Source organism: Polypterus senegalus, chromosome 5 (assembly GCF_016835505.1).
Source record: "Polypterus senegalus isolate Bchr_013 chromosome 5, ASM1683550v1, whole genome shotgun sequence".
Lineage (NCBI taxonomy): Eukaryota > Metazoa > Chordata > Cladistia > Polypteriformes > Polypteridae > Polypterus > Polypterus senegalus.
The window spans coordinates 9,461,893-9,487,608 of NC_053158.1; the positions used below are offsets into that span (position 1 = coordinate 9,461,893).

At 37.2% G+C, this 25,716-nt stretch overlaps 1 protein-coding gene across 3 annotated transcripts in view; it reads left to right on the forward strand.

Annotated features, from left to right (window-relative positions):
* Positions 1-25,716, forward strand: part of lrrcc1 (leucine rich repeat and coiled-coil centrosomal protein 1) — a 98,370-nt gene that overhangs the window by 20,820 nt on the left and 51,834 nt on the right. For all 3 annotated transcript variants that reach the window (XM_039754323.1, XM_039754322.1, XM_039754324.1), the window contains exons 7-11: positions 1,065-1,262; positions 4,345-4,550; positions 16,944-17,115; positions 18,512-18,660; positions 23,608-23,812. In XM_039754323.1, the coding sequence (XP_039610257.1) occupies positions 1,065-1,262; positions 4,345-4,550; positions 16,944-17,115; positions 18,512-18,660; positions 23,608-23,812 (930 nt within the window). The remainder of the gene's footprint in view (positions 1-1,064; positions 1,263-4,344; positions 4,551-16,943; positions 17,116-18,511; positions 18,661-23,607; positions 23,813-25,716) is intronic.

Genomic DNA, 25,716 nt, shown 5'->3' on the forward strand with positions numbered 1-25,716 from the left:
ATCTATATAACTTATGTTAGGAATGTCAGTTTATCAGGGCATCACATAATAATCATTCAACCAATTTACACCAAATTTGCTATGTATATTTGTCTTTGTCCCAGTCAGAGTTTATGCTACTTTTGGTGGGCGACTTGGGGACAGCATCTTTGGGAGGTCTCGCTCTGTGACGCATTGTTTACTTACATTTTGAGTACCAAATAAAGGATGCATACAAAAATATAGTCCTGGTTGACCTCCTTAAAAAGCAGTGTAGGCATCACCTCAATGTCCCCACCCCAGTGGCAAACTCACAGACTTCAACAGTGAAGCATTTTTGTTGAGGTACACCCTGTCATATCTAGACATTCACATTCTGGGCAACAAAGTCAGTATGTTTTGCTACTTCTGTTTATTTTTTTTTTTTTATTTTTATTTTTAAATAATTTGCCTTCTGGACCCTTGTAAATCCAAGATCTACTGCTGCCAAAGGACAGCATCTAATAAAGAATACTGAACGCTAAGGACAGTGAAACAACCGTTTTGCTCCAAATCACCAGAGAAATGCTCCTTCACCTCCTATACCTTTTATATAAATAACAATACATTATTTCAAAGCCATTTTTATCTTTCTGTCAATATAATATGCATTATAAAGTGGAATCAGTCTTTATTTGTTCATGTAATTAATTGCTGTTTATTCTTCAGTTTTGAAATTAAAATCTGAAACGTTCTGCATTCCTACATAGCCACTTCCAGAGTAACCTAATACTAACTGGAGCCCCTTTTCAATTTATTTTTAAATTTTTAACAAGAGCATGGATTTCTTTAGCACATTCTCATACCAACGAAGTAGCTAAAACTGCTTCCAAATATAGTGCCCATTCAGATATCAAATTTTTTTTGTTTGATTGTAACTTTGAGAGCCCTTTATTTTACATTATCAAAATGACTTCCTTTAATGATGCTGTATTTTGGAAAATAATGATATATATGTTTTTTCTTTTTAAGATGCTTAAAAGAGTGGAGATGTTTTGCTTGTATCAGCTTCTAACATTGCTCTTTTCATTTGAAACATTTTTCAGGCTAACCCTGGGATACCTTTGAACACTCCCAGAATTGATGAGGTGCTTACTCATTTTCGCCAACGGAAAAATACAGAAAATACTAAACATAGTGAAAGCTCATCAGAAATTGAGCTTCCTAGGATGGCAGATATAAATCTTGCGAATGAGTTAAGGATTAAAAAACTTGAGCATCAAATTTCTGAGTTATTTCAAAAGGTACGACTCCATATTTACACCCATTTGTGTTTGTGTGTTTTGTTTTAAATTAATAAACTAATTTTATTTTTCTGTTTTTATATCTATCATTTACATCTGCAGTTCAATGTGATAAATGCAAAGTTCAGTAAATTTTTGTTTCCAAGACCTTATTTTCAAATGTTATATGACATCCTAAATGGTAGCTTAGGTTTTGTTTGTGTTTCCCCCAACTTATTTCTTAATATATTGTAGCTGACCTCTAGGCAGGCTTCACAATTCATATTGTACACCACTTTCAATTGGATTTCCTGGCCTCAAAGTGCCTTTTGCCTTTTTTCTGTTGCATCTTCTTTTTCCCCTCACTTTCTTTTTTTATTATTCTTCTTTCATCTTTAAACAATAAACTTGTTAAAACTGAAGGAAACTTAATTTTTTAAAAATTGACAGACAAATAAAATGTGCATTAGGCTGTCTGTTGTACTTTCACTTTTTATTTAATACTATGCGTTCTTCATCTTTGACAGCTTTATGCAGTTTTAATATCGGCAATTTGAAATTCCGCTGTTTGTTGTTAGATGGCAATACATTCACATTACTTGTTTTTATACCAAAAGTAATAGACTATAATTCAGTACCTGTATATTGTTTGCTGTGGTGATAGGAAAAAGTCAGACCTTGTGTAACTTATATACTGTAAAAGGCTTTTTGAAATGAATTGTGGGCACTGGCAACAGCAGATTAGTAGTGGTGGAATTTTTTTCTCGGTTTCTCCAATCTTTTGTGTTTCTGTTCACAATATTCAGTTTACATTCCTTTGCAATTCAGAATGAGTAGATTTTTATAATTGTGCAAAACTGAGCACGCAGAGGACAGAAATTAGATGGTCATTCCTAATGCTTTCATTTTTCCTTATGAACTCTTTCTCTCTTTGCACTGTTTATTTTCTTTCAGTAAGGCTGATATCAAGTTTAGGATTTCTTACTCTTTGCACAAGTCTGGCACAAAGGTTCGATGTGGCAGTAAGAGGAAATGAACTCTCTTATGTTTTTGACAGGATACACATGTCGTTTTGTTAAAGCTTTATTATGCAACTCCACGAAACAGGATCCGTGTCCGCTTGGTTTTATGACATCAACACAAGTAACAAGGTCAAAGCCCACTTGGTACTACATTTGCATTTACTTATTTGGCTGACACCTTTATCCGAGGCGAATTACAACATTTATGATACAACTGGTTACATTTCTTTTGGTTTTACAGTCGGGGTACAGGCTGGTCAAGTGACTTGCTCATAGTCACCCAGTGTCAGTAGTAGGGATTTGAACCAAAACCTTAACCTCAATGCCACACTGCACTACAACACTAACACAAAAAGAAAGGTTAGTGCCCCCTTGGTACTACAACAGTAACACAAGAAACGAGGTCAGTGCCCCCCTTGGTACTACAACAGTAACACAAGAAACAGTACTGCACCACTAACACAGCACTACCTTGTTTCCCTGAAAATAAGACCTACTCTGAAAATAAGCCCTAGAATGATTTTCAGGCTGCTCTGTAATATAAGCCCTACCCCAAAAATAAGCCTTCGTCAAGATCGTTGGCTGAAAAGTAAGGCCCCGCGTGTGCCCGAAACATCCATTAAATTCCGAGGACACCTTGCCACAATATCTCTGAAAAGGATATTTAATGATTATATCCATCAATTAGGGGATGCACCCATTCCAGCAGCATCAGCGCAAGACAGAAACAAAATCCCTGGATGGGGCATCAGCTCATCGCAAGGTGAACACAAGCACACACATACACTAATGTCATTGTAGCTTCACCAAATCCCCAAAGCCTCATGTATTTGGATGGAAAACTGAGCACAATGTGGAAAGCCACCAGGAAAACAAGCAAACTCCAGGCAGGGATCACAAGGGACGTGACTCCCTGTGAGACAGTAGCGCTACCACTTTGCCACCTCTATATGTGTAACTATTAACAGTATTCATTATTTAAACAAAGTTAACAATTTATCTGTAAAATGTAACATACATATTTTAATGTATTTCATCATGAAAGTGATATCAAGTATAAATCTAAGGATTCTAAATGTGCAGAGAGCTGGAATATCATAATGTCTTCTGTTTGGCGATTTATTGCTGCTTGGCGCTGCTGTCTGGTCTGGAGGAAAAACCAGAAGCGAGTAGCGATTAACAACTGGGTTGGTTTTAAGATGACATTTACGACAGTCTGCTTTAATGATAAAACGAGGTTGAAGTGGACATTTCGAGTTTAAAGCCGAAATTTCCACTTTAATCACAAAATAGACATTTTCATTATGTCCTTATTTTTTTTTTTCTCTGTGGCTCAAATACACCGCCGTACATTTTGATGGTATTGTGAAGGTGCAAAAAAAAAAAAAAAAAAGACGGCACAGAAGATGGTATGTGAGACTTTAAAAATGTATAGCATCATTACTTTGGAGAACATGCAACACTTAAATATAAAAGCACCACGAATGCATTTGTATGTCAGCATTTTGCTTCACCACATTGATCCACTTATCAAACGTCGAAGTGCGCACATCGATTCTGTAGGATCCTAAAAGCGGCTGGGGTAGCAAGAAATTCAGGCTGCAATTCAGAGTCTGAATGCGGAGAGTTATGGCGATATTCGAGAAGAATATTCTTGTACATGTATAAATAATAAGATATCCCCTGAAAATAAACCCTATTGCATCTTTTGGAGCAAAAATTAATATAAGACCCGGTCTTATTTTTGGGGGAACACTGTATTTGTGAATGTGGGGTTTTTACTAGAATGTTTTCCAGTACAAGGCTGCAGTAAACGGGAAGTTATTTTGGCCGATACACAGCTTAATTGGTGCAGACATTTGCTCATGCTTTTTTTTTTGGTTGTCAGATTATAACCACTTGTAACTTTCCATTTTTATATCTTTAATTAAAAGTCTAATTTTGGAATTTCAAGTCTGGTTTTAGTTTGTTTTTGATTTGTAGGTTTTTGTGATCAGTAGACCTGTACAAAATATCAAACATTTTAATGTATTATTATAATTTTGCATTTTTTTTAATTTTTTTTTTTTTTTTGGATTTAGACAGCTTCACCCTCAGTAAATTCAGTTCTTCCAGTGAGGCAAAAGGCAAAACGGGACACAGATCATACATCTGAAAGTGAATGTGAAAGTGGAAAAGAGAACGGCAAGAGCTGCACCCGAAGATCTAAAATTCATAGTTTCAAGCATAACACTGAAGCACCAAGGCGGCATTTAAGCTTGGAAACTAAAGGAAATAAATCTGACAGGTAAGGATCCAGTTTTTGGGTCCAGAATTTGTCTGGCTTTAGTATTATTTTACTTACTGGCCATGCTACCTATTGCAGTCAGGTAATAGAACAATTTAAAAATATTTCAGATCTGTTGCACAATGCGTACCTTCAGCTCCTTTCCTTGGTATCCGTTTGTTTCTAAACCTTTTTTCACCAGCATTCCCTCTCTCAAGTGTATTTCAGTAAAACCTGCTAATAAGACCCCTGTCGTTATTTTCAAGGTGCCTTGCCTTGCTTGCCTCCTGTCTGCTTTCATACTTGCCGGCTTTGAAGGTAACTCTCTGCCTGCCTCCCCTGCCATTTCTCCTCCTTGTGTGTCTCACACTTGCACTTCCTCTTTTCATTGTATCACCAAATTCAAGCTGACCAATCAGATTGCTCAGAAGAACTGGACACACTGACTTTAGTGTTTTATTATATAGTTGATTATTTGGCTGACGCCTTTATGCAAGGTGACTTAACAACATTTTAGATACAATTGATTACATTTCATTTTGTGTTGTACCAATTGGAGAATGGCAGGTAAAGTGACTTGCTTATTGTCACACAGTGTCAGAAGTGGAATCTTTGGATGTTAATTATAAAGCTGTAGCCAAGATAAATCATTAATTTGTGATTAGTCTATTTTTATTGTAACAAACTACAGTATTTCAAAGTAAAGTTAACCAAAACCACACAACGATTCATACCATCTTCTAGAGGATTGGTCTCGTACTGGGTGGAGTGTAGCCCACTAGAGGGCCCAAGTAAAATTTTAGGGGAGCCACAAGATGACTGAAAATAATTACATCAGCAAAATGATTAAATCACTAAAAATCAAGGAACAGCAGGGTTGTCAAACTTGACGCCCATGGGCTGTTTCTGGCCTTGGGTCTTTTCAAGGCAACCCTCTTCATCAGTATTTTAAATGTGTTACATCTGGCCAAGACTTATTTTTCTCAGAGACCACCTTTAAAGTGTATTTCACATGTAGATTGTATCCATATATAGCTTACATATGGCATTAAAATGTGTCTCCAGTGTCTGCCTCACGTCCGGATAGAGAGAGGATGAACTTCCCATATAAACACAGCAATTGAGGGTTTAGTGCGCACTCGTGCTTATCTGTGCATCACAGCTACTAACCTGTAGTTAGAATGGGAATGACTGCTCATAGAAACCCAGCAAGAAAATGTGGTTCCACAGCACAAAAATGAACTCCTGGGTTTTGGCATATTGCTGAAGATGTGCCAGTCTCATGAAGGAGATGGTAGTTTGACTTCGCATACGCCACTGTGCTCACTTTTTAAAGCTGCTCAGAGGTCAGGGCTGGCCACCTTTCAGCAGCTTACCTTGCTGCTGCATCCACACTAAATGTTGCATTTGTGTTTTCTGCTTACTCAATTGTTACATGCAAATAGAAAACCTATTTATTTTAAATCTGGCTCTCACTGATGGAAACGTCTGAATCACGTCTGAATCTAGGGGATAATGAAGCAGCTAATGTAATCAAGTTATAAAAGTACATCTGCAGTGACTAATTCTGTTTTAAAAAAAAAAAAGATTTTGTTATTTTCAGAAATACTTAGTCATTTTTGCTTAATTGAAAAATTAGTACTTAAAACTGATTTTTTTTTTCTGCATCGAGCTTACACTTTAATTATGTGCCTAGTTCGAAGCAGTTTATACTTCTGTGTCACATCACGTGCTGCAGACATGCACTTGAACCCTAGGTGGCAGTTGTTTTATAAGCAAATGATCCAGAAAATGATTCATCACATTATATTACATCATATAAATGTGCATTTGCTCAAACTTCTTCCACAAGTCTTTTCTCGATGGGCTCAATGTTTGCTTCAGAATACTGGATGACCAACCGAAATGTGTTTTGTGGAATATGTAGTTATTAAACTGTCCAATCACAGCTGTAGCAGTCTGTGTAGTGTTCACGTCTACACAACACATAATCACATTAAGTCACATAAGGAGGTGCTCTGTCAGGCTACACCGTAGGCTCACTGCAGAAATATAAATCACTGTTTATAGTAAGCCAAGTGTGTAGTGATCAGCTTTGTTATAGAATTTGTTACTGCAAATATTTTTCATATTTTGGTAATTATAGGTTATTATTTATCCCTATTAAATGTCTACTCATTTTATCTTATGACTAAGCAATTCAGACACTAATAAAAATAATTTTATATGATAAACACATTCAAGTTGTTCTTGAAAAGGCTACCGTATATATTCACGTATAAGTCGGGTCTTCAAACCCAAAAAATCGATCATAAAATCAGACCCCAACTTATACGCCCGTTCAAAAATGCGATACTTCATTTTTTTTTTTTTTCCTGTTCCAATCTCGCTTCAGTTTCTCAGACACATCAAATTTTATTGCAGCACTGCAGTTACCAATTTCTTTTGCTACTTCAACAGCATTTCATTTAAAGCCATCTTCATGTTTTCTTCTGACCGAATGCTCCACCATAGATAAAGGAAGGTCTTATGATAGATAGATAGATAGATACTTTATTAATCCCAAGGGGAAATTTGATAAAGGTATATGAGCGTGTGAGATACAAATAAAATACAAAACAGTGCAAGCGTTGCTTTGTAATAGTTCGGGTATTGCCGTGTGGACACGTAGGCACAATAGAGAGAGAGAGAGTTTAGGAGCACATGCTGATGCAGTGCATTACCGCACCCAGATAGAAAAAAAAGGTTGTGTGCTCCGTGGTTACTCTTTTAGGTGGGTGTTCGCATATCATAGCCTATTGGACCAATATCGTGAGATTTCCACATTTAACTTGTACGATCAACGTTATAAAATACCAGAAATTATTCAGTAAAATCAAGTCCCGACTTATCTGCGGGAGAACTTATCCACGAGTATATATGATAATTAATTTGGTATTATGCTTTAAGAAATACATGGGCAGTGAAATAACACTAACACCAAATATGCCTTTGCTAGTAATTTTAAACTCTGAAACAAGCATCTTTTTTAAAGATTGCAGCAAAAGTACATGAAGGTAAAAATAATGGCCTGTGTAAGGTTGGTGCCACATACTTTCATAGTACACTGGGGGAACTTGGAGGAATGCAGGTTGAGAACCACTACTCTAGAGGTCACGCCTCACTAAAAATTTTGTTCAAGTTACCAGTTAGTCAAGAAAACCATGCCTCACCTGCATTTAGGATTTAAATTAAATTGCAAAGTTGGGGTAATTAAAAAAAAAAAAAAAAGTGAAATTTGAGAAATGACATGCCTCACACCTAAAAGTAAATATAAATAATGAAAGAATGTAAATTAGCAGTTACCATCACCAGAAATGAAGCAACTTTAAAGATTAGTTATCGATTATGGTTGTTATCATTTAAAGAGATAAAGACTACAATGTTAAACCAGCACCAGCCTGAGAAATATGTCTTAAGACTAAAAAGACGTTGTCCAGTAAAGGAACCAGCATGGATACTTTTTTTTCCCTCACTAATTGAAAGAAATTCAATTGTTGTCAATGAGAAGTAAGAGAGAAGCTATATTTTCTAGTCTAACCTGGTGAAAAATGAACCAAAGACAGAATGTGACACCTAGGCAGCCAATGAACATATTTAAGAAAGTGTCTGGAACTTTAAGTAAAAAGAAATGTGGGTCCAGATCAGATCCAGGATGAGTTGGATAAGATGTTTAGTAGCTGAATAAATTGATAGATTATGAAAAAAGGATATCATTTAATATTGCATCAAAACATTTCATTCTTTGTTTGTGCCACTGATTTTTATTATTCCATATTAAAATAAAAGCGCCTAATAAAAAAATGTAATTGATAAGGAAGAAATGATGGAAATATGCCTCCCATTGGGAGGAAAAGAAGGTGAAAAGGGTGCAACAAGAAAAAAATAACTAACAGTGAAGTAGACAACACTTACTTTAACCAAAAACATCGCAAGGCACACCGCTATTTTACTAACCACAAATACTGAAGTAGTACAAAGGAGAACAAAGCCCTTCTATTCCAGTAGGGTTACTTATATTCATACTATGTGGGGTATCTTGAGCACTTCTTGCATAATATGAAGCAATAACCCCCATATTGTTTTTTGCCTTCTGCCTTTTGTTAGTTTCGCTTGAGGTGGCTTCTTCTCTATCTACATGGCAAATGGCATCCCATTATATAAAAAGGGTGACAGGGCAGATCCAAGCAACTATAGGCCAGTAAGCTTAACAAGCATCACAGGAAAATTAATGGAAGGAATTATTAAGGATAAGATTGAGCAACACATGACAAGGACAGGAGTTATTCTGAACAGTCAGCATGGGTTCAGAAGGGGAGGTCGTGTTTTACTAACATGTTGGAATTCTATGAGGAGGCAACAAAAGGATACGATCAAAGTGGAGCTTATGATATTATTTATCTGGACTTTCAGAAAGCATTTGATAAGGTGCCACATGAGAGGTTGGGCATCAAGTTAAAAGAAGTGGGAATTCAGGGTGATGTTTTTAGATGGGTGCAGAATTGGCTCAGACACAGGAAGCAGAGGGTGATGGTGCGAGGAACCTCATCAGAACTGGCCGATGTTAAGAGTGGTGTTCCACAGGGGTCAGTGCTAGGGCCGCTGCTATTTTTAATATATATAAATGATTTAGATAGGAATATAAGTAACAAGCTGGTTAAGTTTGCAGATGATACCAAGATAGGTGGATTAGCAGATAATTTGGAATCCGTATATCATTACAGAAGGACTTGGATAGCATACAGGCTTGGGCAGATTTGTGGCAGATGAAATTTAATGTCAGTAAATGTAAAGTATTACACATAGGAAGTAAAAATATTAGGTTTGAATACACAATGGGCGGTCGAAAAATCGAGAGTACACCTTATGAGAAGGATTTAGGAGTCATAGTGGACTCCAAGCTATCAACTTCCAAACAGTGTTCAGAAGCCATTAAGAAGGCTAACAGAATGTTAGGTTATATAGCACGATCTGTGGAGTACAAGTCCAAGGAGGTTATGCTCAACCTTTATAATGCACTGGTGAGGCCTCATCTTGAGTACTGTGTGCAGTTTTGGTCTCCAGGCTACAAAAAGGACATAGCAGCACTAGAAAAGGTCCAGAGAAGAGCGACTAGGCTGATTCCAGGTCTACAGGGGTTGAATTATGAGGAAAGATTAAAAGAGCTGAGCCTTTACAGTTTAAGCAAAAGAAGATTAAGAGGTGACATGATTGAAGTGTTTAAAATTATGAAGGGAATTAGTACAGTGGATCGAGACTTGTATTTTAAAATGAGCTCATCAAGAACACGGGACACAGTTGGAAAATTGTTAAGGGTAAATTTCGCACAAACATTAGGAAGTTTTTCTTTACACAAAGAACGATAGACACTTGGAATAAGTTACCAAGTAGTGTGGTAGACAGTAAGACGTTAGGGACTTTCAAAACTCGACTTGATGTTTTCTTGGAGGAAGCAAGTGGATAGGACTGGCGAGCTTTGTTGGGCTGAATGGCCTGTTCTCGTCTAGATTGTTCTAATTCTAATTCTAATTCTAATTCTAATTCTACATCGACACTAGGCTAGAACTCATTGGTGTCTTGGTACCCATGAGCATTCAGTACCTCTCAAACGGCTCATTCTGACAAGTTGTCTATTCCCCAGAATGGAGTGATATGGTCCTGTCTATGTTAGGTATTAAGTGCTGCCCACTAATAGTTACACTGAAAGGTACAGCCAGCTGGTAGCAAGGTCTCTTTGAGCCTACCCTTGAATAGGGGAATTTCTCTTCTCAAAATAGATGGTTAAAAAAAGTATGCAGAAACAGTGCTATTGATTGAAGCACTGTTAGTCTCTGAACTGCACAAATTGCAGGTTCTGAGAAATGTCAAGCGGGGCTCATTGACTCACCCTGCTCCGATAGGCCAACTGTGTTTGACATTGCATTAGAAAGGGGTACATATTTATACTTTTTCATGGATTGGCATTACTGCAAACACAGATTGTTTATCCAACTTAACAATCATATTGCATACTTCACTCTCTTTTGTAGAACCATTTTCATTGTTATATAAATATACAATATCAAGTCGATATTTCATTTTTCACATTGAACATTTTTACCTTGCAAATTTTGTCTTTGTGAATAACCACTACAAAAAAATCCATTGTTTAACTTTGATTATAAAACTCCCTGATATTTCCTTTTCTTATTATATGCAGTAAGTTTTGATTGAGAAAGTGGATTGATACCCTTTAAAGATAGACTTTATATTGTATTTGACAAGAAAAATAATTGCCTTATGCTTTGATAAAATTAGATGACAAAGAAGCCCAGTATTAATGTTTTATTGATTTTCATTGCCTCTTAAGCCAAGTGAAGAATCATAAGATACCCGTTATTTTCTTTTCTTCCCTGTTTGACTTCGAATGAAATCTAAATTGGTTATTGATTCCCGTTCGCTGGTACCTGGAGTACACCCTTTATCTGGCAGATTATCATTTCTCTTTTTTTTAACCATGTTTCATTTTTTGAGCTCTGTTATAGAATAACAAATGTGCAATTTTGTCTAGGCCTCTGTCTAAAACCTGTCAGTAATTACAGTAGTGACAAGGGATCTGATGTTTTGCTCGCTCTCAAGTCATGGCTTTTCAAGACTGAACAGAGGCTAATAACAACAACAACATTTATTTATATAGCACATTTTCATACAAAAAAATGTAGCTCAAAGTGCTTTACATAATGAAGAATAGAAAAATAAAAGACACAGTAAGAAAATAAAATAAGTCAACATTAATTAACATAGAATAAGAGTAAGGTCCTTTGTCTTTAGAATCCTGGTGCTTCCTGTTTTACTATATAGATAGATAGATAGATACTTTATTAATCCCAAGTTAAAAAATGCAAGGTGGAGAGTGTGAGGCAGGTGTAACAGTCTATAATCATGTGTAGTGTTAACTCCCGGGTGGAATTGAAGAGTCACATAGTGTGGGGGAGGAACGATCTCCTCAGTCTGTCAGTGGAGCAGGACGTTGACAGCAGTCTGTCGCTGAAGCTGCTTCTCTGTCTGGAGATGATCCTGTTCAGTGGTTGCAGTAGATTCTTTATGGTTGACAGGTGCCTACTCAACCTCCGTCGCTCTGCCACAGATGTGAAACTGTCCAGCTCCATGCCTACAATAGAGCCTGCCTTCTTTACCAGTTTGTCCAAGCGTGAGGTGTTTCTCTTCTTATACTGCCTCCCCAGCACACCACCGCGTAGAAGAAGGTGCTCACCACAACCGTCTGATAGAACATCTGCAGCATCTTATTGCAGATGTTGAAGGACGCCAGCCTTCTAAGGAAGTATAGTCGGCTCTGTCCTCTCTTGCACAGATCATCCGTATTGGCAGTCCAGTCCAATTTATCATCCAGCTGCACTCCCAGGTATTTATAGGTCTGCACCCTCTGCACACAGTCACCGCTGATGATGATCACGGGGTCCATTAGGGGCCTGGGTCTCCTAAAATCCACCACCAGCTCCTTGGTTTTGCTGGTGTTCAAGTGTAAGTGGTTTGAGTTGCACCATTTAACAAGTCCTTGATTAGGTTCCTATACTCCTCCTCCTGCCCACTCCTGATGCAGCCCACGATAGCAGTGTCGTCAGTGAACTTTTGCACGTGGCAAGACTCCGAGTTGTATTGGAAGTCTGATGTATGTTGGCTGAACAGAACCAGAGAAAGTACAGTCCCCTGCGGCACTCCTGTGTTGCTGACCACGATGTCAGACCTGCAGTTCCCTAGACGCACAAACTGAGGTCTGTCTGTAAGTCCATGCTCAACACCACCAGGTATGAATCTACTCTCATCTCTGTCAGCTTGTCCCTAAGGAGCAGAGGTTGGATGGTGTTGAAGGCGCTAGAGAAGTCCAGAAACATCATTTTTACACCACCACTGCCTCTGTCGAAGTGGGAGAGGGATCAGTGTAGCATATAGATGATGGCATCCTCCGCTCCCACCTTCTCCTGATATGCGAACTGCAGAGGGTCAAGGGCATGGCGGACCTGTGGCCTCAGGTGGTGAAGCAGCAGCTGCTCCATGATCTTCATCACATGTCATGTCAGGGTGACAGGCCAGAAGTCATTCAGCTCACTAGGATGTGATACCTTTGGGACTGTTAGTTAGTTAGTTGCTTCTCCTAGAGTAATTAAACTGAAACTAGACTTCTTAAAACTGTTGTCCCGCCAAAAAAAAGTTAACTCTGCTTATCAGCCTGCAGATTCCTGACCAGGGCACCCGCTTTTAACTTGAGTAAGGTTATATACTGTATCAATTGTTTTCATGCCTTTTGCAAGACATTGCACTGTTTCATGTTTTTCATCTTTAGAAAGATCTTTCTTTCTCCCCATTTTGCATGAGAACTGTGACTTGCTTAATAATGTGGAGCAACTTCCTTAAGTAGGTTTCTCTTTAATTAAGATTATCAGGCAAACTAATTAACAAATCTGTCTGAGATTGATCCCAGTTATCTAAAAAGACAGGAGACTCAAAGCAAACAAGAACTTAAATTGAAAAACTAAAAACCAAATATTTACTCAACTGAATACCTACTGATATGTAACTTGCATAATAATTTAGAACACAGTGTACAAAAAAGAGGAGACATCTCATAATAGGTGAAGTGAAGCACAGTACCAGTTCTGGGTGAAGTCCGTCTGTAGTTCCAGGGGCAAGTGTATTGTGTCTGTGGAGCAACTCCTAGACTAGGGTCCTCATTTAAAAAGCTTGTGTATTCACCAGAAACAAATGTGAGGGGAAGATGTGTATATTTAAGGAAACCCTCACCCAAGCATATGTAACATTTCTGAGAAACTGTGAAATGACAACACCCTTGATCAAGTAGAGAAATGTAGCCAATCCAGCTAAATAACTGCTCGCGTGTATTATGAATTACATCACTGGCTGTTATTAGAATGTGACAAACGTGTAATACCTTAAAGGTGATGATTGTGAGGTACAGACTGCATTTTAGTTCCCTTTTAGGAAGGCCAATGCTACAAAATTGCACTGAATAATATTTATTTTCTTTGTCAGTTTAATATATACAGTGCATCTGGAAAGTATTCACAGCGCATCACTTTTTCCACATTCTGTTATGTTACAGCCTTATTCCAAAATGGATTAAATTCATTTTTTTCCTCAGAATTCTACACACAACACCCCATAATGACAACGTGAAAAAAGTTTACTTGAGATTTATGCAAATTTATTAAAAATAAAAAAATTGAGAAAGCACAAGTACATAAGTATTCACAGCCTCCGTACATGTATACAGCGGCAGATGCTGGTGTCAAAACCTATTCAGTGGTCAATTCCGACTGAGGTGCTGTGAGACCCTTGGCATCACACTGTGTTCACCCTTTGTTTCTGTGAAAAAGTGACTCATAAAAAGCAATCAAGTGGTCAAAGCAATCCCTCAAAGGCTAAGAGGGAGCACAAAATGCTGTTTCTCAGTAAGTAAATAAAATTCTTAGATCCTTTGAAAAGAGGTGTGTTTCTTACCGAAAGCATTAGTCCCTAAACAATACAGTAAAACAAAATTTTAATAGTATCTACATTGTATCAGGTACTGTATTATACTGTAAGTAATCTAGAGACAATTTAAAGTATACAGGAGGATGTGCCTGGGTGTTCTGTAAATACTACACCATTTTATATGAGGGACTTGAGCATCCACGGAGGTTTCCTGGTACTAATCCCCCTCCAGATACGGAAGACCAACTGTAAAGTCAGTAATCGCAGTACACATTTTATTTTGTTGTCACGTTTATTACCTAACCTTCCTTTTTTCATTTAATGGAATTAATTGTGGTGCAAATTATAAAAAAAATCTTTAGCTGTGTTCAGCGTGGTTGTTATTTGACTAAACAAAAAAGTTTACTATTTTTATACTGCATTTGATGAGTAACACAATCTAGTAGTCTACTGTCTATGAAGAATGATGCACATCCTTCAAAGCTACTTGTACTCTAAATAAACTTCAAATGAAGTCAGTTATAGTTAGACCTGCAAAACTTAAAAGAGATTCAGTTTTATTTCAAAGACCAGGCATTTCAGAGGCATTGTGTCCCAGGAATTTAGCTCATGAAAAATGCTGTAACAAAGCTTTAATAAATATAAACATTGTGACTTTGGAAGGAGATGAAAATGTTTTGCAATAAATATACAGTACTTGATGGGGCAGTGAAGTACTTTCTCATTTTTCGCATCCTGTTTTTTCTGTGATACTGTACATTCTGCTGTTGATCATCTACAGATGCTTTGTTTGCTCCCATCCTAAATGTTCATCTTTGCGTGAAATCATAACGCTCACCTAAATGTTAATTAACATTCATCTTTTAACGATATTTCACAACTGAATAGTGGGCAGCACTGTTTTGCTTCTTTATGAAAGTTTAGTACCATATATGCTCACGTATAAGTCAGGTCTTGAAACCCAAAAAATCAATCATAAAATCGTACCCTGATTTATACACCTATTCAAAAATGTGATATTTATTATTATTATTATTATTATTAATTATTTATTTATTTATTTATTTATTTATTTATTTTTTTACATCTTCTTGCCTCAGACGCATCGAATTTTGTTGCAGCAGCGCAGTTACCAATTTCTTTTGCCACTTCAACAACGTTTAATTTAAAACCAGCTTCATATTTTCTTCTGATCGAACACTCCATTGTAGATAAGGGATGTGAGATAACAAAAAACACAAATCAGAACAAACATTGCTTCGGAATAGTTTGGGTATTACCGTGTGGTCACATAGGCACAATAGAGAGAGAGAGAGAGAGGTTAGGAGCACACAGTGATACAGCGCATTGCCGCACCCACATAGCAAAAAAAAGGCAGTGTGCTCTGTGGTTACTCTCTCAGGTGGGTGTTTAGCATATCATAATCCCTTGTACCAATAGCGTGAGTTTTCTGCATTCAACTTATACGACCAACATTATAAAATACCAGAAATTATACAATAAAATTAAGTCCCGACTTATCCGTGAGTATATACGGTAATTTATTTTGATTGTATTAGATTAATTTAAAGGTACTTCATGGCAATATTCATTTATGTAACCTCATTATAAATGTACATTTATGTGCAGTACTGAATATATAATTAATGCTTTAAACATGTTATTTCTTGTTTGGGGCCATTTGTTGCATTTTGTTTGTGGTTATCATTACATCTGCGTCTTTTGTTATTTGAGGTATGGTGGTTCAGTATTTGGCACTGCTGCCTCACAGCTCAGGTCACATTTATGACCACCTTAATTGATCAAGAACAGCTGGCAGATGCTTCCCTAGTCCACTGGGTACATTTAAAAGAGCATTGCACCATTAGAATCCACTCAAAATTAATTTAGTTTCTCTAGTTTCACGGAGTTCGGTGAAGGAGACAAACATTTACATGATTTCACCCAGCTCATACTGAAGCAAACTCCATGAGGTTCATTCATCAGTACTAGTGATATCCATTGCAGTATGTGTCGTTTTCAGTCAAACGTGTCTAATTGTCTTTTTTTTTTTTTTGCAGTATAAGCATTTATAATTCATATCTTTGTATATGTCAATTCAGATTTTTATTAAACATTTATTTATTACTAATCATAGAACAAATGCTAAAATATAGTGCAAGGACAAAGCCCACAATTTCACATTTTTGAATCTGTTATTTTTTTGTGATTGCACTGATGTGATTTGATCATTCTGAATTTAGTTATATGTCATTTAAGATTACTTTTACACTTATTTAAAAAAATACATTGCTATTCTGTTTTCACTTTGTTATGCCCTGTGAACATTGTTCAGTCTTAACAAAAGTCACTAAACATGGCATATTTCTGTGTTTTCTTTGATTGATAGATAGATAGATACTTTATTAATCCCAAGGGGAAATTCACATAATCCAGCAGCAGTATACTGATACACACAAAAAAAAAATAAATTAAATTGTAATAAAAATGAAAAATAAAAATAAATAAAAAAGCAGACAATAACTTTGAGTAATGTTCGCATTTACTCCCCTGGGTGGAATTGAAGAGTCGCATAGTGTGGGGGAGGAACGATCTCCTCAGTCTGTCAGTGGAGCAGGACAGTGACAAAAGTCTGTCACTGAAGCTACTCCTCTGTCTGGAGATGACACTGTTCAGTGGATGCAGTAGATTCTTCATGATTGACAGGAGTTTGCTTAATGCCCGTCGCTCTGCCACAGATGTTAAACTGTCCAACTTTACTCCTACAATAGAGCCTGCCTTCTTAACAAGTTTGTCCGGGCGTGAGGCGTCTTTCATCTTTATGCTGCCTCTTTGATCAGCGAGGCTTAATAATTGAGCTTTTCTTTTGGTTTTTTCTGCCAACAGAGGCAAGGATGTGTTTCCCGATGAAACTCTTAGTGAGTCTACTGCTAAATCGAATCCTTCTGATGCGAGTTGCTTGAAGAACAAGATGAAGAAAAAGCAAGTTGAACCAAAATATAAAAAGGCCACTCCTGCAAGCAAGAAGATTACTTTTACAGAGGAATCCACATACAGGGTAAAGTGTGTTTCTTCTGGTTTTCTTCTCAGAAAACTCTTAAATTCATAGTTGGTAAGACCAGATAAGTTAATTTGTTGGATGAACAGAGTTTTTATGTTTTTATGTGGGGATCAGTTTGATTTCACTTCTATAAACTTGATCCAGAATTTTACCTGTTTCAATTCCGACAACTGTAATTGGAAAACTAAAACTGTATTTTTAATGGAAGTTCTTACGAAATATGTTTGTAAAAGGTAAGTGAAATCAAAAAAGTATTGATCTTGAAATCATTACACTACTGGTCAAAAGTTTTAGAACAACTCAGTTTTTTGCAGTTTTTCTTTAAGTTTAACACTAAAATTACCAAAGCCTACTTTCTACAATAATCTGTGTAAAAAAACTCATATTTTAGTAGTAAGTCCGGCCCACTTTAAATCCCTTCGCAGCTCTCCGCCAGAATCTTTTGTCCTGTAAATATACCGATAAAGAGAAGCAGCAAGCAGCCTGCTATTCCATACCCCACCGCCACAGAACGTGCACAAAGTTCTCCCAGCTCCAGCCTTGATTATCTGGGAGTGAAGTGCTGGATTTTTAGACTAGAAATAATAGATTGTTTTTTGGAACACATGCAATTAATGTGTGTTCCGTTTCTACAATAATCTGTGTAAGCACATTGTTAAACAGAAATGTTTTTCATATTTTAGTAGTAAATGACAAAATGTAGACATGAACTATATAATGTGTGAAGCCAAAGTGAAGTCCAAGCAGCTTGACATTCCTGTGACAACAGTTGCAAATATTATTAAGAAGTTTAAGATCCAGGGAGGCCAAAGATGTACAGGTTATATTTTGGGGTTGCTTTTCTGTCTGGTAGACATTCCTTGATTCTATGCAGGAAACAGTGTGGAGGCTCGGGTATATTTTGGGGTTGCTTTGCTGCATCTGGTAGACAATGAAATCTCAAGATTATCAAGACATTCTGGAGTGAAACATACTGCCCAGTGTCAGAAATCTTTGTCTCAGTCGCAGGTCATGGATCCTCCAACAGGATAGTTTAAATGTTTCATACAGTCTCATTTTCTCAATTTAAATGTGCTGTACTGGTACAAAGGTAATATGAACCCAAAATGAAAAGATTTTTATTGTGAACAGTGTTAACTGCAATAGCTGTGATACATAACTAAGCTGTGAACATTTCCACATTGCTGAGAATAACAAAATTGCGTTTTATTTTTAAACGAGTTTTACAATGTGTAGCAACACATGACTCTGACAACGGCCACAACTGACTTAGTGAAAAGGAGAGATGCATGATTGGGTTGATTATACTTTTACAAGACACTCTTTGTTGAATTCTGTTTTATATGGTAATAGTTTGATATGTTCGTAAATACTTGTTCTATATACCCTCTAGGCTCTTGTTGAGGAACTTGATCAAGAAAAGGAAAGAAGATGGAAAGCTGAGAAGGCAGTTGAAAAATTAACAGATCAGATAAAAAGTTTACAAGACCAAGTAACCGAAGAAAAGGATCTGCAAAGCATGGCTGTCCATACCACAGATAGGTAAGACAAAGAAGTTGCTGTTTTTTTTTTGCAAAAAGTTGGTATATGTAATAAAGGGGTCTCTGATTTTTAAATTGGAATAGATTACACCAGATTTGTTTTAGTTTATGCTTCAGTTTATGTACTGCAAAAGTAAATCTATTACTTATGTACTGTGTGAGAAGAAATATTCTCCAGACATTATAAAGGTTTGGGGCAGCCACCCGTATATTATATCCTGGCTGTAAAAGTCTGAAAAATATTGAGCAGAAATATTCACAAGACTGAGTCCAAAACAGAACTGAGTACTTGGAGGTAAGATGGCGGTTTTAAGGGCTGGCGGTGGAGATCATAGACATATATAGATAGACGCCACATTCACTGTGTTGCCCAGTCGACATGATACGTCAGCGCATCCGCCATATTGCGAGTGGCAAAAGTGCCATTTATTTAAACTAATACAGGTAGACGTGGAAACTGGGTTTTCTGACGAAAAACAATAACGTTTAAAACAGTATCATTTACATACAACAGAATTTGGCAAATAATTTAAATGCAATTATTTATATGCATCTATACACTAATAATGGCAATTATTAAATAATAATAAATTTTATTATTATTATTATTAAATAATTCCTCCCATATAAGTAACATTTCTTGGACTGCTTTCTTCCATCTCCGAAACATTTCTAAACTTCGTCCTGTTCTTACCCAACACAGTACTGAAGTATTGGTTAATGCCCGAGTCACCTTACATATAGATGACTGTAATGCTATTCTATCTGGCATCCCACAAAAATGTATCCATCGCTTACAACTTCTTCAAAATTCTGCTGCCAGGATAATAACCTGCTGTTCTAAATCCACTGAACATATTACACCGATTCTCACTCAACTTCACTGGCTCCCGGTTCACTACTGAATACAATACAAAATACCGCTCTTAACATTTAAAGCTCTCCACAGTCTCGCTCCCCCTACCTCACCGATCTCCTCCAGACTGACACTTCTCTCACTCACTCAGATCCTGTAATTTGAGAGCATTCAGTCTGGTAATATGGTGCAGCCTTAGTTTGTGGAAGACGGACACAACTAAAGATGTGAGCATGAAATGATGGTTGTCAATTTCAAACTGTGTGTCCTCAATGTGCTCCTTGAGAAAAAACACTGACAGCTTGTCCTAATGTTGACTGTCAGATAACACGCTCGGCTACTTTGACCACCTTGACTGTACCCTCAGAAGGAATCATCAAACCTCCTTTGTTTTTTATTGTGAGCAAGTGGTAGCTTTGATCATATGATGCCGGTACAGTTACCAAACTAACACGGCACACATCACAGGACAGCTTTTGCAAAATCCGATCTAAGAGCTACCTTCCACTACTTCCTGAGGTGGATTTCTTTGGGAAACCTTCAAAGTTTGAGAAATGTTAACGGCTAACAACAATCTACATAGTTAGTGACTAAATATGTTTAGCCAAAATGTTTTTTCAAGGCTCACTTGAGCACATAAATGCATAGCTTTGCTAGCTTAGCCTGGTCTAGCTAAAGTTAAGATTATAAAATGGGATTTTCTAATGGCCAAATATAACCAAAACAATTGTTCAGCCTTACCTATGAAATGTAATCCCCTCGGGATCTGGTTTGGAGCGTACAGCGGTTTGTACTATTCCAAGCAGCACATGCATGAGGCATCTTTATCCATTACTTCACTCCATAACAGTGCCACTCGCAATATGGCAGCGACGTTGACATACGATGCTGCTGGTCATGTGGCGTCTAGTAATTCTATGTCTATTGAGGAGATGATGTCATCTATGCTGGAGCCAGAAGTGACGTCATCAGAGGTGCCAGGACCTGGCGAGATTTCCTGAGAATGGCCTGCAAGGAACTGAGGCAGACAGTCACACTCTGCCACCCTCTGGTCTGATGTAGTATTACATTTACTCAAGCCCTTTAGCTGTCTCCTAATCGCATGTGTGTGACAATTGTTACATCATAAAACATTAACAAAGGCTTAATTAGGTCTTAATAACATGTGCAAAGCTTCAGTAAAGTGGTTATTCGTCTGTGCAATTTGAATTACTAAAGAGGTGAGAGAGACACTTTTTTCTTGCTAATTTATACTTCCATACAAGCTCTGTGAGTCCTTTATATTCACAAGTAATTTTATCAGTGTGTTAAAGACTTTTTATATACCACACTGCACAGTGATGAATAACCACATTATAAGAGCAAGAGAATGTATTCTCACATAGCAGTTTGTGAGTAATGGATGCAATTTTTGCAGTCCCTAAGCTAAAATGCGACCAATTTTGTTACTCTGTGACATCCAAAGCTTTGCACAGCATGGTAAATAAAATGCATGCCTACAATATTTTGCCTGAGCAAGTTGCAGGTGTTTGGTAAAGTCTACCAGCACTTTTAATGAATCTCTGAAAATTAATATTCTGTCTATACTGTAGGTAGAATTACGGAATGGCAGATTCTTCTAAATAAACCTTTTTCACCCCCTGTTGAACAGCAATCTGAGTTCTGGATTTTTGATTTGATTCCAGTATACGTGTTCCGTATTAAGGTCTCTTGGATTTAACTACAACTTTTATAAAGATTATTAATGGCTTGTTCTTTGTCAGTCCCTTCCTCTTAGAGCTTTGTTGTCTGTAGTTATTTGCTCTTTACATGGTCACCAATGGAAAATTGTAGTAGTAGTTTATAAAATGCAGCACTCATTCATTACATATAAAGGATGTGTATGTGGTGCTAAAATCGTAAAATATAGCAGTGAGCAAAGGAAAGGATCAGGAGAAGAGATGTATAGTCAGTCAAAAGCTCTGTCTTCAAACTTCAAAGGTAAACCAAAGCTGAAGGAATGTCCTTTTTAATTTGTAACCAGAAGGTCAAAAGAAAAGAAAAGAAAAAAAACCTTACTACACTAAAGACGTTGGCTATTAACCACAATCTCGGACAAAGACTGACGACCTTTTGTCCTATTGCATCAATAACGTCATTAATGCTATATTAAAGACATTTTCTGTGATTCAAAACTCTTAAGTAGGTGAAGCAAAAGGGAGAAAAACAGGAAGAAAGGTCACATAAGTTAAATGTGAAATGGCATTAATGAACAGTATGTTGCTCTGTAGTGCATACTTTGCACAATCTGAGGAAATACATATGACAGGAGCACAAAAAATATAAATAAAGTTCCAGAAAAAAATCTATCCCATCTTCCGAGCCCAGTTAATCCATTTCAGAGTTACAGGGTGCCAAAGTAGCATTGCAGCAGTAGCATTCCCTACAAAATCATTAATTAAATGGTAGCATTGTGTCTTTAGGAAAGAATATATTAGTCTAATGCTGAAACTGTGTAGATCTAATTGTTGCATTGCAAAATAGACAAAAAGAATAGATTCACTCCGACATTTAAAGCAATATATTTACTCAGGTACAGTAAAACCTTGGATTGCGAGTAACTTGGTCTGCAAGTGTTTTCCAAGACGAGCTACATTGTTTAATAAATTTTAACTTGATAAACGAGCAAGGTCTTGCTATACGAGTAGTACGTATACGCTTTGTCTGCCATTTGTCACGTGATCACAGCTGAGCCGATGGTGGTTCTCTCTCACGCTGCGAGATTGTGGATAATCGTCTCCCATGCTCGGTCTCAGTCAGCGTGCCGACTCATATCGTCAACATCCATACGAGCAGGCACTGTTTACTATAGCATTTTGGCCAAGTGTGTGTTGTAACGTTTGAGTCCCTGTCTTGCACCCCCAAACATGAAACTGAGTCTCAGTACTTTAGCAAAACCTGTTTTATTCAGCTTGAAACCGGAACAGGGCAGTTATTTATTGTAGTGGGATCTGCCACTCTCCTATACACAGACGTAGCAATCAGGCAGGGTCGGGGACAGGTCAATGGCCAAGTAATCCTGTGCCCTGCACATTTATAATGTTCCTTGCATCACCCATCGACAGCAGGTGCTCTTTTCGGATTCACTTTTGCAATGAACTGCTACTGTGCTGGGAGCCTGCGGTTACTTCGGGACGCTCTTCTGCGTGTCATCCCGTTGTGGTGAATGCCAAAAGAGTTTAGAAACCTTACAGTGCGTAAAGAATTTTTTTTTTTAATTTGTGTCCAAGTGTAGTGACTCTTCAGGCAAAAGCAACTGTCATTGGAGAGGCACCTTGTTAAATTTGCAAACAATGAAAAAGATTCCAGTGCGGCAACAGATAGCAGTGATTCTGTTAGTTAGCGTGAAAGTCGTCCTACAGGAGTAATTCTCCTCCTCTCTTCTCTCTCATCTCCCTCACACCAGCCATGATTCTTTTCAAAGGTAAGGTGCAGGTTAATTTGTTTTATGTATTTTTACTTTATATTAAGAGGAAAAGAGGAAGGCCTAAGTGAAGGTTTATAGATATTGTGAGAGAGGACTAGCAGGTGATGGGTGTAACATAACAAGCAGAGGACAGAAAGATATGGAAGAAGATAATCCACTTTGGTGACCCCTAATGGGAGCAGCCGAAAGAAGAAAAAGAAGAAGATTTTGTTTTAATCATTTTTATATGAATATTTTTGGGTTGTAGAATGAGTAATCTGAATTTCCATTATTTCTTATGGGGAAATTCGCTTTGATATACAAGTGTTTTGGATTACAAGCACATTTCCAGAATGAACTATACTCGAAAACCAAGGCACCACTGTATTTAAAACCGCAGTACAGACCATTAGGTGACATGGAAACCATTTAAAATGATCCTTGCAGATTATTTTTTAAATACAAATCAATACTACAAAAGCTAATTTACTAAGTAAAAATGAAAGTTTAAATCATCATCTTTTCACAACTAATGCGGATTTAGTATATACCAAGAAATCGCTCAAAATTTCCTTTGGCTGTACACCCACCAGCAATTGGTTTTAACCTCACAGGGCATCTCCATAACCATGTTGTGTTCTTTCTAGATTAAAAGAATTGCTTTTAAAAGAAAAATCATCAAAGAGCCACCTTCAAACCAGCGTGCATGAGCTAACTGAAAAAATTGAATCACTTACTGATGAATTAAAACAAGCCCGGACTGCTGAGGAACAGCAGAGAAAAGCACTGAAGAATTTAAAAGACAGCATTACAAGGACAGAGGCAGAAAGATTACAGCAGCATACCGTGGAGGTAATTTGTTAATTTATATATCTTCCCATTATGGTTTTTTTTTTCATTCCAAAAGGATTGTAGAAAGATTGTGTTCTGAACGTTTTTTGGCAAAGTTGACAAGCTCTTACCTTAAGTCATTTTGCTTAAAGCTGATGTCACAATACATGACATCTAGTCAGAGGGCATGTCAAACTCAACAACTGCAGTTGCTGATCTCATTTCTAGAGCATGTTGTGCTACGCAACTACAAATAGCAGCGTATGTCAGATTAGGTGACTTTGTAATGATTTTCCAGCACAGTTTCACATTCTCAAAGTATTGCAATCTCGCCCCTTTTTCTGACAATAACATGCTACTTGACAGTGCTAGCACCCATGTAAGGAATTTATATGTATGGCAAGTTTAGTGATAAACCCTGTTCTTTTTGTTTTTTCTTTCCTTTTTTTCCATTTTGTTGTAGTACATGAAACACGCAATATCAGATGTGTCCTTCCTCTGTTTTCCAGATCCAAAATACCTATGTTTCTTATTCTATGTGCCTGCATTATATGCATTGTACTTCAAGATAAGTGCTCATTATTTGCCATCTCTCCCATGCACACAAGACTTCCCCTGTGACTTAAGACAAAATCAAATCTATTTTGATTTTGTCAGGTTGAGCCACAAACTGGTTGGACTTGAGTCGATGGGTATGTCAAATTACACAACTGTTTATTCAGGGAGCGTACCTTGAGTGGCTTTAACTTAATACTGTAAAGTTATGCAGATGAAATCTGGAACTGAAAATTTCTGGAAAAGTCATTTTATGTGACAAGATTCTTCCTAGGATCACAAATAGAGAAGGCATTCTTATCTTTGTGCTGCAGAAACCATTTTTGTAATCCCAGCTGAGTTAAGAAAGCAATAATTTACAAAAGGTTTTACAAATTATACACTCACAAGATGAATTCAGAGAACTCTGGTTCATTTTGTCTTTTCTTAGAGAGGCAGCATTTCCAGACATTGTGAGAATTACCCAAAGTAAAAACAGACTTCTTTATAATTCGTTATTCTTCACAGTGGGAACATTTAGAGTAACAAACCAGATGGGGCTGCTTGTCTTGGTGAAAATGCATGAAGGACATTCATACTCCTCAAAGAGTGCACCTCAGGGTTTCATTATACCTGAGTTTAGTCCCATATATTTTAAAATACAGAATAACATCTTTTGTAAGAGGCGGCACAGTGGTTAGCTGTTTCAAAGCACCAAAGCTCTGTTTTTCAGTCCCAGTCTGGATATTGCTTAGTTGAAGTTTTTTACAATAATTTATCTGTGTGGGTTGTTTTCAAGATAGTCTTTTTTTATTTAATCCAGAGACGTGTGTAAGGTTAATTGTCAACTTTAAATCAGCCCTTTATGGGCAAGTGTGGGTAAGTGAGCCAGATGTTTTATTGTGGAAAGGTTGTGGGGTGGCCTTATCCTAAAAAATACTTTTTTTCTTTGTTACATAGACTCACAGATATGCCTCCCAAAATCTGCTCTTGTTCTCCTATCCTTGCACTCACCTGGGTCTCTTTTTGTGGATTCAAACGTGAAAATATGTGAAAGCCAAAGATTTATAAAACCTGGCATGCACACATTTGAATAAAATTTACCCTTTATAAATCACAATCACCTTGTAAATATGCATACATGAACATACCTCAAATGCCACCCTGAAACATCAATATATGGAGCATGCTATTCAACCTCATGCATATACTGCAGGACTTCATTGGCTAGTAGAACAGCCTCTCAACTGACACATCAAGACCCTGCCAGCTGCATTCAAGAGTATTTGGCATTATTGCACCTCTTCTCTGCGTTCTGAGGGTCTGGGAAAGGCATAAGCGTCTGAGCGGGTAACCACTTTCACCTGGCACATGTGAGATGATCACTGTTA